This window comes from Hemitrygon akajei, chromosome 8, assembly GCF_048418815.1.
Source record: "Hemitrygon akajei chromosome 8, sHemAka1.3, whole genome shotgun sequence".
NCBI lineage: Eukaryota > Metazoa > Chordata > Chondrichthyes > Myliobatiformes > Dasyatidae > Hemitrygon > Hemitrygon akajei.
Genome location: NC_133131.1, coordinates 27,090,985 through 27,107,671, shown reverse-complemented (window position 1 = coordinate 27,107,671; position 16,687 = coordinate 27,090,985). Strand labels below are relative to the sequence as shown.

The following is a 16,687-nucleotide window of genomic DNA, read 5'->3' as shown; positions in this document are numbered from 1 at the left end:
CTCGTTGTCCACGGGAATGATACCGGAGGATTGGAGGGAGGCGAATGTTGTCACCTTGTTCAAAAAAGGTAGTATGGATAGTCCGGGTAATTATAGACCCGTGAGCCTTACGTCTGTGGTGGGAAAGCTGTTGGAAAAGATTCTTAGAGATAGAATCTATGGGCATTTAGAGAATCATGGTCTGATCAGGGACAGTCAGCATGGCTTTGTGAAGGGCAGATTGTGTCTAACAAGCCTGATAGAGTTCTTTGAGGAGGTGACCAGGCATATAGATGAGGGTAGTGCAGTGGAAGTGATCTACATGGATTTTAGTAAGGCATTTGACAAGGTACCACATGGTAGGCTTATTCAGAAAGTCAGAAGGCATGGGATCCAGGGAAGTTTGGCCAGGTGGATTCAAAATTGGCTTGCCTGCAGAAGGCAGAGGGTCATGGTGGAGGGAGTACATTCGGATAGGAGGGTTGTGACTAGTGGTGTCCCACAAGGATCGGTTCTGGGACCTCTATTTTTCGTGATTTTTATTAACGACCTGGATGTGGGGGTGGAAGGGTGGGTTGGCAAGTTTGCAGATGACACAAAGGTTGGTGGTGTTGTGGATAGTGTTGAGGATTGTCGAAGATTGCAGGGAGACATTGATAGGATGCAGAAGTGGGCTGAGAAGTGGCAGAAGGAATTCAACCCAGAGAAGTGTGAGGTGGTACACTTTGGAAGGACAAACTCCAAGGCAGAGTACACAGTAAATGGCAGGATTGAGGAGTGTGGAGGAGCAGAGGGATCTGGGGGTACATGTCCACAGATCCCTGAAAGTTGCCTCACTGGTAGATAGGGTAGTTAAGAAAGCTTATGGAGTGTTAGCTTTCATAAGTCCAGGGATAGAGTTTAAGAGTCGCAGGGTAATGATGCAGCTCTATAAAACTCTGGTTAGGCCACACTTGGAGTACTGTGTCCAGTTCTGGTCACCTCACTATAGGAAGGATGTGGAAGCATTGGAAAGCGTACAGAGGAGATTTACCAGGATGCTGCCTGGTTTAGAGAGTATGCATTCTGATCAGAGATTAAGGGAGCTAGGGCTTTACTCTCTGGAAAGAAGGAGGATGAGAGGAGACATGACAGAGGTATACAAGATATTAAGAGGAATGTTCTGTGCTGTATTGTTCTTTGTACTTTGTTGTTCTTTATAAGGATTTCCAAAACACAGGTACAATTCTTATTAACTAAGAACGCATACTAATAATGCAGATGCAAAAAAAATTGTCTGCCACACGAACCAAAGCCAGGGGAATGGATTCTAGTCACCTTGTCTTCCAATTATTCTTCTTGATGTTCTTCAACCACTTGCTACATTTACACCCTTTTTCTGACACTTCAGTGACTTCACACAAATATGATATTTTCTCAGATGCCCTTTTAACACTAATGGTCTAAAAGTATTTTGGAGACATAGATCTATACTTAATATCCACATTTCAACAATTAATGCTGTAAAGCTAACTTCCTTGAGTACATAAACCTTCCAACTGTAAACAAGTCAGTTATTTGGTATGTTTTCAGTAAGACGGCGGCAACCAAAGGTGCTTTTAGAACCATAGGACACTGCAGCACTACGATCCAAAGACAATTCTACTGCAAGACCATTGGATACTGCAGGGCTACACCATCACTGAGCTGCTCATTGATCAGAGTAACTGGACTACTGTCAAAGGTGCTGGCCATGATGTTGGAGAGGGAGCCAGCTGAGGTGTCAAAGGGGCTGGCCGGGATATCGGAAGAGCCTGCCAGTGTGTCAGAGCAGTAGGTTTGGGTATTGAGGAGTTGATCTGGCCGCAGACCGTGTTGCTGCCTGCTACTCAGAAGCATCAGAGTTGGTGCATTATAATAGTGGGAGATTGTCTCGGACATTCCACTTGCGATCACAAGACTCTGTTGGATAGTGATAATGTAAGTTGCTTTAGCCTGTGTATGATTTGAACGATAATTAAACATGATTTGGTGGGGACATTTTTTGAATTATTTTCAAAATCTTTGATTTGTTATCAAGTACAGATGTTGGCTAATAATATGTTTTACTATATGATAAGGATTTTTTTCCCGTTTTTCTTTCTTTACCAAACAGCTTTTCTTGGTAGAGGGTTTAGATTTTTTTTGTATAATAAAATTATTCCTTTTCAAAATTACAATTCAATTTAATTTATTTGAATATGGGGTAATGAGACTATAAGTGTGATTCAAATATATTGTAATTGATATATGATATATATCCTCCTGTACTCTGTATTCTTTTTTGGAAGAAATCAATAAAAAAAAAATTTTTAAATGATTTGATTCGATGTTATATTATTCATCTGGTTCTGCAAGCTTCCTTGAATTGAGCACCTTAGAGTCAGCTTGTCTGTTTGAAACAAGCCAAATTAAAACAGCCCATTGTCTTATACTACACCTTGAGCAGCAATAAACCAGTTGTGGTGAGCTAAATCTTACTTCTCACAGGCAGAGCATCAGCTATCTACAGAGCTTGTTTGCAAAGCTGTTCTATAGACAGTACTTGTTTTAACTTCAAGCTGATTACTGCCTGCTACTTACATTTTAAGAACTGAAGGCTGACTTCCATTTACGACCAGAATTCAAAAAACTGTTAGAAAGCAGTTTACTTATAATTATTTCTGATCCTACAAGTGGTGGCTGCTGTGCTTAGAAAGGAAGATCAGGAAACAACCAAGAGGCCTACTGGGTAGGAGTGAATATCCATCACAGATATGACAGAAGTTTGTGATATCTGTTGCTCTGTTGATATGGTTTATGTTATTGGGTAATGGAAGCAAGATTCTTCAACAACCTAGGTACCACAATTAAAGAAATCCCTCTCCCCAATTTGTAATGACATCATCTTGACTAAATTTTCACTCAAGGCATTTAATTCGAGGCTCCATAGAGTCATTTAACAAAGAAAAATGACTTTCACTCAAATACTCCTCACAAGCCAAGATTCCCGTCTAAGCTACTGCCATTTGTCCATGATTGGCCTATATCCTTCTAAACCATAAGATCATAAGGTATAGGAGCAGAAGCAGGCCACTTGGCCCATTGAGACTGTTCGGCTGTTTGATTATGGTTGATTTATTTTCCCTTATAATCTCATTCACCTGCCTTCTCCCCATAACCTTGAACACCATTAGCAAAGACTTGGCCTCCACAGCTGTCTGTGGCAATGAATTCCTCAGATTCTCCCATCCTCTAGCTAAAAAAAAAAGCACCTCACCTCTGTTCCAAAGGGACATTCTTCTATTCTGAGTCTTTGCCCTCAGGTTCTGACTCTCCCACTACAGTAGGCCCTCCTTATCCACGGGTTCCGCATGCGTGGATTCAACCAACCACGGATCAGGAAAACCTGGAAGTTATCTCTCCAGCACTCGTTATTTGAGCATGTACAGACTATTTTTTCTTGTCATTATTTCCTAAACAATACAGTATAACAGCTATTTACATTCATTTGCATTGTATTAGGTACTATAAGTAATCTAGAGATGATTTAAAAGTACATGCAGTCCCCGGCTTATGAACGAGTTCCGTTCCTGAGTCTGTCTTTAAGTTGGATTTGAAGTCGGAAAAGGTACATCCGGTATTAGTGTCAGTTAGTCAAATGTTTGTCTTAGTATATAGTATACATTTTACCTTTCTATGCATATGAAACACTGAAGAAACGTATGTATTTCAATAATTAAATCACTGCGTTGCTTAGTAAAAATTGTAGCTTTCATAGGAGCAGGGCCTTTCACATGCTCTATTAAAATTGTTCCAATCGTTGACCGACTGTAGCCTAACGCTTTTCCAATGACTGATGGCATTTCACCTCTTTTTGATCGCTTTATTACTTCCACTTTATTTTCAATCGTGATCGTGATTACCTTCGTGAACAGAAACACTGCGGATTCAGAGTTGCGCCTGCTCCTAAAGTCCACCGCACTGATAACGGTTAAATAAGGTTTGGGGTTCTGCTGGGTCCTAAAGACCACCACACTGCTCAGGCTAAATAAGGGACTTGAGCATCCGCGGGGGGTCCCGGATAAGGAGATCCCCACAGATAAGGAGGGCCGACTGTACTGGAAACATTCTCTCTGTTTCCATTCTTTCTAAGCCTTTCAATGCTTGGTAGGTTTCTATGAAATTTCTTCAAAATTCTTCAGAATTTCAGTAAGTATAGTCCCAGAGCCATTAGACACACCTCATAAGTTGACCTTTTCATTCCTAGGATCATTCTCATGAACCTCCTCTGAATCTTCTCCATCCTTTCTTAGATATGGGGCCCGTATCTAAGTATGCCAAATATAAACCTTTCTGATCCATGTAATTTTCCAAACACCATTTAAATATTGTTAATATAGCTGCCTCAAACACCTCTTCTAGTAAATCACTCCATCTTCTGATAATGTACTGGGTGAAAAAGTGTCCCTTCAGTTTTCTATTAAATCTCTCCCCTCTCACTTTAAACCTATGCACTCTTGATCTTGAATTCCCAAACCTGAAGTAAAAAGACTGTGTGTATTCACCCAATCTATCCCCCTCAGAATTTTACATAGCTCTATAAGATCAGACCTCATTCTCTTTCACTCTAGTTAGACTCTTTTTCTTAATGGCGAACTGCAGGCCCTGCTATTACCAAGGAAGTTCGCTACCAACTCACACCCAAAACGTTGGCCGGGCTCTTTTCATAGATGCTGCCTGGCCTGCTGAGTTCCTCCAGCATTTTGTGTGTGCTGTTTGGATTTCAAGCATCTGCAGATATTCTCTTGTTTGTGATTGAAGTTCACTACAATTGTGATTCTAACTGTGCTAAAGCTGGGAAAGGGCTCTATAGCATCACCTGTGGCCAGCAAACCACACATGCTGGGGAATTCAACCATGCAATCTTATAAACAGTGCTACTCAAACTTTATCAACATGTGGACTTGTCACCAGAGGACAGAACACATTAAACCTGGTTTACATCAATATCCATGGGGACAAGGCCCCACCTTGGATACTCTGGTAATTTGTCTGTTATGCTAAATCCTGCATACAAACCAGTGCTGAAACGAGTCAAACCAGTCCGCAAGGAAATCAGGGTTTGGCCAGTAGGAGCAACCTCCAGGTTATAGAACTGTTTTGAAAGCACGGACTGGAACCTGTTCAGGGAAACAGCTACCTATGATCATCATACAAACATTGATGGGTTGTGCAGGATCCATGGCTGGCTGTATAGCGAAGTGCATTGAAGATGTCACCGGCATTAAATCCATCATCATTTGGGCCAATCAGAAGCCAAGTTTGGGCACTGCTGAAAGATCGGGATGCAGTCTTCAGTTTGGGAGATAAGACAGCTTTCAGGACAGCAAAAGCTGCACTTGCCTGCACCATTAGAAAGCCGAAATGGGGACTACACAGAGAATCTACAGCCATTTCTGTGTTATCAAGGTCAGCTGGTGAATGTGGCAGGGCATTCACACCATAATGGGCTGAAAGAACACACCCAGTCAATGATAGTGATGTTTCTCTTCTTGATAAGGGTGAATGACTTCTATGCACAATATGATGCTCTGAGCAACGTGCCAGTGAGGGTGGCCCCCACCCTCCCCACAAGGAGCAGGCATTCTGTCTGGCTGCAGCTGATGTACAGAAGAAGCTAATCAGGGTGAACCCATACAAAGCTGTAAGGTCTGACAATATACCTGGTGAGATCCAGGTAAACAGATAAACCTCCTGTGCTCCTTGATGTGGGTTTCCACTGTGCATCCCATCCGGCCGATATGCAGCTCTGCATTCACAGAGAAACCCGTAAACACCAGCTGTTCCGAGTCCCAGGTCATCTTCGACTTACATAGCTGTGACTTGAGCTTCCTTATGGGTTTATGGATGATATTCATCTGACATTTCTTCAGGATCCTGGCGATCCTTCCAGAAACTGTGGAAATATAGGGAAGACAGGAGGCAACGACAGGTTCCTCATTGCTAGGTTTCCCAGTTTTTCTGTTGGCCCTTTTGCTCTAAGTAAGAACTAGAATTTGACTGTAAACTAAGTGGGACAGTGGAAACACAATTGACTAAGGACTAGCCAATCAAGAGGGATGGTCGACGGGGGTATAAATACTACTGGACTAGACATGCCCAGGCATCATCCCTAATGGACATGGTAGAGTCTGTATTCGAAATGTCAGTTAAAATCAATACCTGTACCTGGCTGGAAGCCTGAGAACAGTTTATTTGTTGTTTCTTACCTGTTAATATTATTGTGCTAATATTATTTTGTGTGCTGTATGTGATAATATGTACTGTGTTTTGCACCTTGGTCCCTGAAGAATATTGCTTCATTTAGCTATGTACATTGGAATGACAATAAACTTGAACTTGAACTTGATTTGACAGCGTCCTCAGGAATGGTAGCTATCCAAACAGCAATTTCTAAAATGGTTGGCATCTTCAATCTTTCAATTATCTCTCTCTCGGCTGCAATACCTACAGAGATGCTGTCACTCAGTTACCTACCACTTCTCAGTAATTTAAGAACACGTTACTAGTTTTCACGTATATCACAATCAGGTTTATTATCATTATCTTATATGATGTTTACGGCAGCAGTACAATGCAAAGATGTAGAATGATGAATCAGAATCAGGTTTAATATCACCGGCATATGTCATGAAATTTGTTAAATTGTGGCAGCAGTAACATAATAATAGAAAAACAATTGAATTACAGTAAATATATAATGTATGTGTGTATGCATGTGAGTGAGTGTGTGTGTGTGTGTGTGTGTAAAATAGTTAATTTAAATACGGTAACTAGAGCAGAAATTTTTTTTTAAATAAAAAAGTAGTGAGACTGTGTTCATGGGTTCATTGTTCATTCAGAAATCTGATGGCAGAAGGGAAGAAGCTGCTCCTGAATCATTGAGTGTGTGCTTTTAGGCTTCTGTACCTTCTTCCTGATGGTAACAAGGAGAAGAGGGCACGTCCTGGATGACGGGGTCTTTAATGATGGACGCCACCTTTTTAAGGCACCGCTCCTTGAAGATGTGCTGGATACTATGTAGGCTGGTCCCCATGATGGAGCTGACTATAATATAAATAAATGGAGTAATATATAATAAATATAATGTAATATAAAATAATATATTATAGTAATAGAAATGTATAATTACAATATAAATAAATAGTGCAAAGAAAGGTAGCATAGCAGTTAGCGTAAGGCTATCACAGAGCCAGTGACTCTGAAGTCTCATGGGCCATTCAGAATTCTGGCGATGGAGGGGAAGCAGTTGCTCATCTATCACTGCGTGTCAATCTTTTGGCTCCCATACCTCCTTCTTGTATGAGAAGAGGAAATGTTGAAGATGGTGAGGGTCCTTCATGATGTGTGCCATGTTTTTGTGGCACTGCCTCTTAAAGATATCTTTGATAGTGGGGAGGGTTGTGCTTATGATGGAATTGGCTGGGTCATCAACTCTCTTATGGTTCTATGCAATGGAGTCTCAATGCCAGTTGCGATGCAGCCATTCAGAATTCTCTCCACCCTGCATCTGTAGATATTTGCCAAGGATCTTTGGTGACACACCAAATCTCCTCAAATCCCTGATGAAGTAGTGCTGCTGGCATGCCTTCCTCTCCTTCAGCTTCTTTTTCTCCTTCTGGTGGCATGCTGGTGATATGCAGGCCACAAAACAAAATTGGGCAGCATCACTGACAACAGCACATCCCTTCCTGATGAGCTTATAGGACTCTATGCATGTTTTAAGCAGAAGGGAAATGGAAGCAACACACACAAAAAGCTGGCAGAACTCAGCAGGCCAGGCAGCATCCATGGAAAAGAGTACAGTCAACGTTTCGAGTCGAGACCCTTCATCAGGACTGAAGAAAAGAAGATGAAGAGTCAGAGTGAGAAAGTGGGGGGAGGGGAGGAAGAAACACAAGGTGAGAGGTGAAGCCGGGTGGAGGGGGGATGTTTGAAGTAAAGAGCTGGGAAGTTGATTGGCGAAAGAGATACGGGGCTGGAGAAGGGGAATCTAATAGGAGAGGACAGAAGGCCCTGGAAGAAAGAAAAGGGAGAGGAGCAACAAAGAGAAGTGATGGGCAGGTAGGGAGATAAGGTGAGAGGGAAATGGGAATGGGGTATGGTGAAGGAAGGTGGGGAGGGGCACTACCAGAAGTTTGAGAAATCGATGTTCACCCCATTAGATTGGAGGCTACCCAGACAGAATATAAAGTGTTGCTCCTTCAACCTGAGTGTGGCCTCATTGCAAATGTAGAGGAGGCCATGGATTGACATGTCGGAATGGGAATGGGAAGTAGAATTAAAATAGGCAGCCCCCGGGAGATCCCGTTTTTTCTGGTGGATGGTGCGTAGGTGCTCGGTGAAGCGGTCTCCCAATCTACGTCAGGTCTTGCTGATGTGCAGGAGGCCACATCGGGAGCACCGGATACAGTATATGACCCCAACAGGACTGTTTGGGGCCTGGAATGGTAGTGTGGGAGGAGATGTAGGGGCAGGTGTAGTACTTGTTCCACTTGCAAGGATAAGTACCAAAAGGGAGCTTGGTGGGGAGGGACATATGGACAAGGGAGTCGCCTAGCAGAAAGTGGGGGGGGGGGGGGTTGGGAATAATGTGCTTAGTGGTAGGATCCTATTGGAGATGGCAGAAGTTACAGAGAATTATATGCTGGATGTGGAGGCTGGTGAGGTAGTAGGTGGGGACCAGAGGAACTCTATCCCTGTTGGGGTGGTGGGAGGATGGGGTGAGGGTGTATGTGTGCAGAATGGAAGGGATGTGGTTGAGGGCAGCATTGATTGTGGAGCAAGGAAAACTCCCTTATCTGAAGAAGAAGGAGAACTCCTTTGTTCTGGAATGAAAAGCCTCATCCTGAGAGCAGGTGCGCGTAGACGGAAGAAATGAAAGAAGGGGATGGCAGTCTTACAAGTAACAGGATGGGAAATGGTGTAGTCCAGGTAGCTGTGACTCAGTGGGTTTATAATAGACATCAGCAGATAAGCTGTTTCCAGAGACAGAGACAGGGAGCTTGAGAAATGGGAGGGAGGTGCTGAGGGCAGGTAAATTTGAGAGCAGGGTGGAAGTTGGAGGCAAAATTGATGAGCTCGGCATGGGTGCAGGAAGCAGCACCAAAGCAGTTGTTGATGAAATGTCGAGAAATGGAATGTCATCATTTGTCCTGAAAACCTTCAATGCCCCTGAACTAACAGTCACCATTACAGACATCGGATTAGTCTTCCAGAGAGTAAACTCACAGGAAGTATCTGGCTCAGATGGTGTTCCCAGCCATGTCCTCAGGTCATGTGCTTATCAGCAGGCAGGGGGGATTTTCAGACATTTTTAATCTCTTCTTACTTCAATCTGAGGTTCCTACCTGCTCTAAGAAGACCACTATCCAAAGATTCAAAGTACATCTATTATCAAAGTATGCATGCAGTGTACAACCCTGAGATTGGTCTTCCCACAGACAGCCACGAAACAAAAAAAACATGGAAACTCTTAAAAAAAGAACATTAAATCCCCAACGCGAGAAAAAACAAATCCTGTAAATGGCAAAAAAAAAGAGTGATAAACACAGGATATTAAACACCAGCCCGCAAAGTCACCAAAAGAGTGCAGGCATATTCAGTTCAGCTCATTTCAGTTCAGTTCAGTCCAGCACCGTGTCATTCATTACCTACAGCCTGCCCCAATCAAAATTGCACAAAATAACAACAAAAAAAAAGGAGTGACCAGAAACCAGCAACACATCATTACATCAACTACGGAGCCCAATCCATAAATCACGTTGATTAAGCCTCGCCCAAGACCCAGGACCCTGGCACCATCTTCCGGCAGCAAAGAGCGAAAAGGATAGAGAGAGTGAACATATGTAGATGCCACTGAATACATGCCAGCCTACCTTCCGCTCTCATCCTGATTGATTTCAGTCTTCCTTGACGTTTTAATTGGCGAGAAATAAGAGTCGATCATGGACTCGTGTCGTCCTCAGGCCTCTTGGCCTTGAGGCTGCACAGTACCCTCGAAACCTCATCGAACCCCCTCAGAGATGGCAAAGGCTTGACTTTACTTTATTACTTACATCCTTCATATACACAAAGAGTAAAAATCTTTACGTGCAAGATCGCTCAATCGGTCCGAAAACACACCACCAAAATATAGATCGCAGGTTCCAGCAGTAGCAGAACCACATCTGAAAGAAAAAAGAAGACATAATAGAAGTTAAAGAAGTAGTTCTGTGAACAACCTGAAGGACGTAACTCTCGGTCGCCATCCCAGTACCTAAGAAAAATAGGTAGTATGCCTTAACGACCACTTCAAGACTTCAGATCAAAGCATTGAGACCTGAAAGTGTTAACAAACCGATGTTTATCTTTACCACTCTACGCTGACGGTGGTGGTGTCTGAAAAGAGGATGCTGTCCAAGTTGCATGCCATCTTGGACAATGTCTCCCATCCACTCCATAATGTACTGGTTAGGCACAGGAGTACATTCAGCCAGAGACTCATTCCACCGAGATGCAACACCGAGCTTCATAGGAAGTCATTCCTGCCTGTGGCCATCAAACTTTACAACTCCTCCCTCGGAGTGTCAGACACCCTGAGCCAATAGGCTGGTCCTGGACTTATTTCCACTCAACATAATTTACTTATTATTATTATTATTTAATTATTTATGGTTTTATATTGCTATATTTCTACACTATTCTTGGTTGGTGCGACTGTAATGAAACCCATTTTCCCTCGGGATCAATAAAGTATGTCTGTCTGTCCAATTAAATGTCGAGCCAGATTAAAGCATTGACACCCAAGAGCAGAAGACTAACTGGTGTTCAACTACCATGCGCCAGTCAAAAACCTCCACCTGAGTCCATCCCATATGCCTGATTTGACCGATCTCTCTCTTTCTCTCTCTACCATTGGGGGAAGGTGCAAGCCTCTTGGGTTCCACGCCGCCAGGTTCGTGAGCTGTTGTTGCCCTGCAGCTATTGGGCCCCTGGACCGGCTTCAATTGCCCCAGTGCTGAACAGACTCTGCAGCCTGTGGACTCGCTTTCGGAGATTCTACAGCACATGTTCACTGCATTATTTGTCTATTTTTTAATTATCTGCACGATTTGTCCTCTTTTGCACATTTAATATTTGTTGGTCTTTATTATGTGTGGTCTTTCGTGGATTCTGTTGTGTTTGTTTCGTGACTGCCTGCAAGAAGATGAATCTCAAGGTGATATATGGTATACACACTTTGATAATAAATTCACTTTAAACTTTAAACACAGTGATTCTGACATCCAGCATCATGAAATGCTTCAAGAGGGCTGGTTATGACACACATCATCTCCAGCCTTGGCCCTCTGTATATTGCCTATTGCCAAAGCCTAAGGCAGGCACCATCTTTCTGGGCCTACACTCATTTCTGGAGCACCCAGACAGTTAAAAGACCTACATTATATTATCGTTTATTGACCTTTATTTCTGCCTTCAATACCTTAATTCCAAGATAACTCATCTCTAACCTCTTAGAACTGGGATTCAACACCTCCCTTTGCAACAGCATCCTTATCTTCATCACTCACGGATAAGTAAGGATAGGACTGCTAAGTTATTAACAAATTTCACATCACTTGCCAGTGATAACAAACCTGATTCTGAAGCAACTCCTTCACCATGATTATCCTCAACACCAGCGCCCACAAAACAGTGTGCTCAGCACCTGTCTCTACTCCCTACACACTCACAACCACATGGCCATATTCTGTTTTAAATCCATCTAGAAATTCGCAGGTAACACCGCAGCAATGGGCTGAATCCCAAATAACAATGAAAAGAAGTCCAGGGAGAAGAGAACCTAGAGGCATGGTATCATAACAATCTTGCCTTCAATGTCAGCAAAACAAAAACTGGTCATTTAATTGAGGAGGGTGTCGGTGTGCAGGCTACTGTTTACATCAAATTCCAGTATTGGATGAGGAAAAACTTCCTCTAGTTCAATATTGGAAAGATCAAAGCCATTACCTTCAGACCCCTCCCCCCATTTCTAATCCCCTACCTTTATTACCTCCACTTTTCAATATTGTTGACCTTTGAAATCCTCCCCCAGCCAGAACTTGAGTCCATTCGTCCCTCTGTAAACTACAAATTTCCAGCAAAATTTCCTCACATCCTCCACACACGAACTCAGCATGTTTGCAGTCGTTGGAGAACATGTCAATCACAAACATGCTACCAATGGGGAGGGCGAGTGTTAGGCTCGGAACAGGAAGACCCGCCTACCCACATCCGTGTGCCATCCGGAGGTGCCTCGTTCGGTTGCTGGAGTTAATGGCGGGTTGATGAGTGGTGTCCGGTGAAGTTTATACTGACGTTCGCTCGGTTGGCAAGGCCGAGGTGTGTTGTACGGATCGGAATTTAGTTTCTAAGCTTGTTGAATGCTGGCGGGGTAGGGGTTAAAGTGTACCCGTGGAGGGTTGGGCCTGGTGTTCCGGGCTGCATGGCGGCCTAGTTCATTGTGGCAACACCGATCGGTAGGTTGCGTTACCTAGTTAGCAATCTCCCTCTCCAAAAATAATTATCATAGAAAAGAATAACCAGACACAATAGATGTGCTCCTTAACATGCTTAAAGATGCATACATTTTATAATGTATGTAATGTGCAGCATTGCAAGGGTGGTAGAAGTAGGTGCCATTAGAATTTTCAAAAAAGAATGCATTGTTTACTTACAGATTAATTGATTTATGCAGAAAAGTTATGTGAAGGACTAACTGACTTTTTTGGAGAAACACTGCTAGGACAAGAGGGCAATGGGCACGAGTCAAAGTTGTTTAAGTTAAATTTTGAGTACTGTGGATTCTGGTTAATTGGTTCCACCCTTCAAAAATTATTTATCAGGAGTGCTGCATACGTTGTCAGGATGGGAAACATCTTCCCCCCCCCCCAGACCGTAAGACAACTGAACTCCCTGTCACCACCTAGGTCTCAACACGTATGACGCGCTAGTAGTGCTATACTGTTTCCTTTTAACTTGTGTTGTAAATATTCCTTATTTGTGGTAATATTACTTTATATGTTATGAGTGTGAGGTATATGTACTGCGTTGTATACCTTAGTCTGGAGGAACATTGTTTCATTTGTTGGTACACATGCCCCACAGTAAATGACAATAAACTGAACTTGAAAGTGTTTACTTAACAAAATAATGACTGATTTTTATGTGGATTAATGAAGAGAATTAAAGATCAGAAAATTTCAGAACCTTTTGTGCTCACTATTTATAGTGAACTATAAAAGCTAAAACAAGATTAGTTCTGTAGAGATTGGTGACATGTCAGAGTAGAAGAGTAACAAAGAAAGACTGAAAAAGGTCATGGAAGAATAAGTAGAGTGTGAGATGAAGCTAGCAAGGAATGTAAAAAGTGATTAGATATTTTAAAAATAAAATAATTTTTAATAAGGATTTGGCCTATAGAAGTTGAGTCTCGGGAATTAATAATGGAAAATGAGAAAATGGCAGATAAGTTATATAGATATATTGCTGTCTAGTACAAAATATACAACTAGCATCTCACGGGGAGCAGTAAATTAAGGGTTGGAAAGGAGAGGGGAAAAGTTACTACTGGCATGGAGGAGTGATAGAGGAACAACTTTTAACCCTCCATTGTCAGATTTCTGAATGGTCCAAAAATCCATGAGTGCTACCTCATTATTCCTTCCGTTTTAGAGAGACAGCACTTTAACGGGCCCTTCCAGCCCAAAGAGCCCACAACACCTACGTAGTTACATCTATGTGCAATTAACCTAATAACCAATAGGAATTTGGAACGTGGGAGGAAATCGGAGCACCCAGAGGAAGCCCACGCAGTCACTGGCAGGGTCACTGTTTCTGTAATAGGGTTATGCTAACTGCTCTGCTACCTTTCTTACACTATTTATATTATGATATATTGTAATTTTATGTCTTTGCATTATATAGCTGCCGTAAACATCAAATACCACGTCATATAAGATAGTGATAATAAACCTGATTGTGGAAACTAATAACATGTTCTTAAATTACTAAGAAGTGGCAGGTAACAGAGCAACAGCAACTCTTCAGATATTGCTGCTGAGAGATCATTGAAAGGTTAAAGAAATTGCTGCTTGGATAGCTACCTTTCCCGAGGACGCTGTCAAATCAAGTTCAAATTTATTGTCATTCCACTGTACACAGCTAAATGAAACAATGTTCTTCAGGGACTTAAGTCTCACTGTCTGGGGGAAGAAGCTGTTACCCCACCTAACAGTCCTTGCTTTTGTACTGCAATATCCTCTGCCTTGAGTAGGAACTCAAAAGAGATTGTGAGAAGGATGGGAGGGGGCTCTACAAAAGAGGTATGTTGCATCTTAACTGGAGGGATTAGATAGATGATGGTTAGCAAGATGTAAGACATCCAGAATACTTTAATTTTGTGACCTCATTTAAGGTAGGTAATAAATGCATTCAAAGCAGTTCAGAGAAGCTTTACTAGACTTAATTGCAGTGCATAGATTGACTTATGAGGCAAGATTGGTAAAGTTAGGTGTATTTGCTGTAGTTAAGTGTGATAATAACTCGACTTTATTCAAACTTAAACGATACTAAGGGCTGAATGTAGAGAGGTTTCCTATTTTGTGAGCATCTGGATGAGAGATTGCTGTTTTTTAAAAAGGGTAGCCAATTTAATACAGGCGAGACACAGTTCATTTTCTTTTAAGACAGTATTGCATCTTTCGAACTCTCTTTAAAGTACAGAAATAGCAGTGTATTTAAAGGCAGATGTTGATTACTACAGGTAGGCATTAATTTGGAGTTGAGGATATGATTAAGTCTTATTAAATGATTTTAGCATAAAACTACATAATTCAGTTTCTTTGTACAGCAACTTCCTTGTGTTCTGGAATGTTGGTGAATGAACAGAATTTCATAGCTTTTTATGCAGATGTTTGAATCATTTAAATTTTTTTGCATTTTTAATGTGTATGTTACTGTATTTCACACAATTAGAAAATGTTATGGACACTGGGTATTATTCATGGTGCTTGCACTAGCAAAACAAGTATATTTGACATAAGAATATATTCTCACAATTAAAGAAATATAATTTGTCATTTCTTCAGAATCGACAAAAATGGCAGCATTTCCATATAGGGGTGCACCTGGACCTAATCCAGTCCCTGTTGCTGTTCCTGTTCCTGTACCTGTACCTGATTATATGTCTGAAGAAAAGTTACAAGAAAAAGGTAAATTTCTGGAATAATCTGTTTAATTTATTCATCAGAAATAAATTCATTTAAATGTAAAGAAAACGTGTACATTTCCTGAAATAAAATTCAAGTACAGAAACAAATATTTCTAAATGTTTACCATTTAAATATTTTTATTTGGTAGCTGTTATTTGATAATGGTGTTATGAAGAAGCTGAAAACTAGTTTAGAAATAAGGTAAAGTTTAAAACAGCACTTAATGTGTTACTGGTGGGCTTTAAATTAGATTATATTATTCAGTAGTAATCCACAGGTTTGTAGGCGATGTTTTATTGTTTAAACAGAGATGCATATACCTTATAGTCCAAGACCACACATCTCCCATTGGCCACTGAACATAGAAATTAATCTCAAAGATGGTCTAGTCTTGCTAACTTTGAGAACTTTACTACTGGTGATAGGGTAAGAGTTGAGATTGGCATTCTTTGAATGTCTTATCGGGCATTGAGAGCCAATCCCAGTACAGGGTTGGCTCAAATTTTTCCATGCTCAGTTATTTAATACAGATCATTCCTGAGATTAAAAAATATGTTATAGCACGTTGAACGTGGAATGACCAGTCGACTTATTTCCATTTTCTTTGTTGACAACAAACAAACTTGCAGATGACTTAACAGTTGTTTTAAAAGTAAAATTGCAGGTTTGATGTTGATGCTTTGTTTTCATATAGTACACTCAGGATTTGACTGTTGTGTCCAACTTATCGGCTTTACACCGTTGAAGATTAGAATATAATTCTTACAGGAAAAAGAGCCTCATTAGTGGACACATTTTCAAGATGGGTTTCTGACTTCAGAATGTATTTTCCATTAGCAGTTACAATCAAAGAACTTTTAAAGAATTCTGTTTCTTTTACCATTTTTCTTGGTAAAGCCACAGTTTATTTTAAAATGTGTCATTGCCTCTTCAGTTTACATAGAAGTAAATTACATTTTTTTTTCCAGCTAGGAAATGGCAGCAACTTCAGGCAAAACGTTATGCTGAGAAGAGAAAGTTTGGATTTGTGGATGCTCAGAAGGAAGATATGCCCCCTGAACATGTACGAAAGATCATTCGTGACCATGGTGACATGACGAATAGAAAATTCAGACATGACAAACGAGTTTATCTTGGGTAAGAAAATGTATTTACTCAAAGAGCAATAACAGGTTCGTGTTTGTTATGAAATCATGCTGGTGGATTCCATGCTTCCTCTTTAAATCAGTCTTGAAGAAGAGACATTGGACCACAGTGTATTTAAGATAAATGGTTGTTTCATATCATTCCTGATGCTGCCTTGTAGTTCTCTTCTTGATTTTGGTTTACTGAGATGACTATTTAAAGAGCTATAAAAATGAATGTCTGAGATCTGCAATGAAGAAATAGAGCATTGTATGTGTAGTGTAACTATA

The 16,687-nt window shown here is 41.2% G+C and overlaps 1 protein-coding gene and 1 long non-coding RNA gene across 3 annotated transcripts in view; one reads left to right on the top strand and one right to left on the bottom strand.

The window, feature by feature from the left end:
• Positions 1-6,560: 6,560 nt before the first annotated feature.
• Positions 6,561-12,188, bottom strand: LOC140731406 (uncharacterized). Of its 2 annotated transcripts, none has more exons than XR_012099807.1 (3): positions 12,065-12,188; positions 9,918-10,208; positions 6,561-7,086 (listed from the first exon to the last, which is right to left on the bottom strand). It is a non-coding gene; the product is annotated as an uncharacterized lncRNA (long non-coding RNA). The 2 variants fall into 2 exon arrangements; XR_012099806.1 differs by having other exon boundaries at positions 12,074-12,188.
• A 99-nt stretch (positions 12,189-12,287) lies between these two features.
• prpf8 (pre-mRNA processing factor 8) overlaps positions 12,288-16,687 on the top strand; it is a 40,915-nt gene continuing 36,515 nt past the window's right edge. Inside the window, exons 1-3 of the mRNA XM_073053488.1 lie at positions 12,288-12,402; positions 15,150-15,272; positions 16,241-16,409. Coding sequence (XP_072909589.1) covers positions 15,161-15,272; positions 16,241-16,409 — 281 coding nt within the window. The 5' untranslated portion in view covers positions 12,288-12,402; positions 15,150-15,160. The remainder of the gene's footprint in view (positions 12,403-15,149; positions 15,273-16,240; positions 16,410-16,687) is intronic.